The following is a 2,168-nucleotide window of genomic DNA, read 5'->3' on the forward strand; positions in this document are numbered from 1 at the left end:
CTCGACCCAGTCCGAGACGTAGCATGCGTAGTAGACGCCAAGAACGGTGGTGACGCCATACCCCATAGTCATGCCCATCCAGACGCCGAGAAGGCCTCGGTTGTCAAACTGGCTGAGGGCATACGCCGTCGGAACGCCCACAAACCACGCGCCGCACACGAACGCCGCTATATAGCCATGGGGTGCTGCCACGTCATCTTTCGAACAAAGGACGTACTCAGGATGGGCCCGGCGCGGGCTTGCGCACTCAGTATTGCCTACGCAATCTCTGTCATGAGCAAGAAAGCCACCGACCACGGAGGCGACCATGGCGTAGCAGAAAAGCGTGGAGAGGGCGACGTAGCCGCACGCCGCTAGCAGGGGCACGCTGCCAATGAGGTCGATCACGCGCGAGTCGGATGTGAAGACGACGCTGATCCAGTGCCGGCAAAGCACCCACGACAGTGCGAGGCCAGAGGACGTGAAGAGAACCGCGCCGAGTACGAGTCGGCTGACGTACGCAGCAGCCTCGGCGTGGCTCGCCCCCAAGTACATGCCCATGCGGCTCACGGCGGCGTCGTGGAGCGCGCAGATGGGCGACGTCGCAAGGAACACGATCTGCAGCATCGTCGTTTGCGCAGCCAACGACACCTACAATCCCATCAAGACGATGCTGTAGGATCTGCGAGTACGTCGCCGAGGAGGGCAGCAAAGATAGCCATAATCTGGACTTGGAGATTCTCAACGAGCTTGCCAAGCATGAGCGGTGCGCTTATCGAGAGAAGCGCGGCTACTTGCGCCCACGTGAGCGACCGCGGCGACCACTGCCAAAGCGACTGTAGCGGCGCGATCCGGCGCATGTAGTAGACATACCCGGCTAGCCGACCCCACAGCGTGAGGCTCATCGCGAGCGGGCCACCAAGAAACCCAAGTCCGCAGACGCCCAGTAGCGGCATACCAAAGACCAAGAGAACGCTCGCCAGCGCATTGAAAGCCACGGCGCTGAGCGACGCGATGGCTGCGGGCGATGCGAGCTGCTGCGCCTGAAACGAAGTCGCAACGACATCGAAGAGGAGGCGCGGCCAGAGCCCAAGAATCGAGACGCGCGCGTACTGCATAGCGAACGCAACGCTCGCCGGCGTGAGCCCGACGACATGAAGGATGCCGCAGCTGTAGTACCAGAGCAGACTTAGCGGAGCGCAGAGGAGAGTAAGCAACATGGCGGTGAGCTGCGTGTAGTGCCCGATGAGTGCATGGTTGTGGCCGCCGTAAGCTTGGGCTGCGAGCGCCACGAGGCCTCGATTGAAGCCGTGTGCGAAGATGGTGAGTGTGAAGTCGAGCACGAGCTGGGCGTAGCCAACCGCCGCGTACTCCGTCGTCCCGAGATGCCCCGCCACGAATAGCGTCGTGAGCGAGAGTGCAAAGTTGCTTAGGATCGAGGCAAAGAGGGGGCTTCCGAGATGCATGAGCGCGTCTAGCTCGGCGCATGCGCGCGGCGAGAGGTGGCACGACGCTGGTAGCGCGCGTGAGGCTTGGTCCGCCCATGGAGCCAGAGTCCTCATGGATCAAGAGCCACAAACAAACTTTTCTATAAGTAGACATTCAACGAGGGCCATCGTGGACAAGAAGAGGGGCGCTATCAACGAGGTTCTCAGAGCTCCAAGTGGACGACGCAGAGTTAGCCGCAGTCGAGTGCATCCACCGACGAGCTCATGCGCTGACGAGAAAATGTCGCACAGGGTATATGGCGCGGATAACGCATTGAACGTAAATACAAAGTGTCATTAGAAGACTAGCCGACGCTGATTACCGCGAAATGTGCTGGTTCTCGGGGCGTTCAAACATCGGGTCAAACATCTCGCTCTGGTTGATCGGGTTGCGCTTCCCGTTGGCAAACGTGAAGCGGTGCGCCCGCCAGTCGGCGCCGTCCTGCGCTTCGAAGCGGAAGATGTCTTCGCGCTTGGCCTTGTTGAACTGCACGTCTGGGTGGCGCGACGCGTAGCGCGCCATGGTGTACGAGCCGCCCGAGATCGCGCAGACGATGATGCCCATGATGGGGTAGCAGGCGGGGTCCGAGAGCCACGTGCGGGCAAACGAGTACGTGCGCTGGGCAGCGACCATGGTAGCGACGGTGGTGGTGGGGAGGAAGGGAGCCGATTGAAGAATGATGAGGCGGTCATGAGCTGGCA

General features: G+C 61.2%; 2 protein-coding genes across 2 annotated transcripts; both read right to left on the bottom strand.

Moving 5' to 3' along the window:
• Positions 1 to 6: 6 nt before the first annotated feature.
• SPRG_18566 (hypothetical protein) lies at positions 7 to 1,445 on the bottom strand (the record flags this gene model as incomplete). Its single annotated transcript, XM_012358005.1, has 4 exons — positions 7 to 167; positions 218 to 257; positions 307 to 630; positions 672 to 1,445. Coding segments are annotated over 4 exons (1,299 nt in total), but the record flags the coding sequence as incomplete, so codon positions are not given.
• A 340-nt stretch (positions 1,446 to 1,785) lies between these two features.
• On the bottom strand, positions 1,786 to 2,100 carry SPRG_18569 (hypothetical protein; the record flags this gene model as incomplete). The annotated part of the gene is made up of 1 exon (XM_012358006.1): positions 1,786 to 2,100. The coding sequence occupies one exon, from the start codon at positions 2,098 to 2,100 to the stop codon at positions 1,786 to 1,788; it is 315 nt and encodes a 104-aa protein (XP_012213396.1).
• Between the last annotated feature and the right edge of the window lie 68 nt (positions 2,101 to 2,168).

Source organism: Saprolegnia parasitica (assembly GCF_000151545.1).
Source record: "Saprolegnia parasitica CBS 223.65 unplaced genomic scaffold supercont2.1297, whole genome shotgun sequence".
NCBI lineage: Eukaryota > Oomycota > Saprolegniomycetes > Saprolegniales > Saprolegniaceae > Saprolegnia > Saprolegnia parasitica.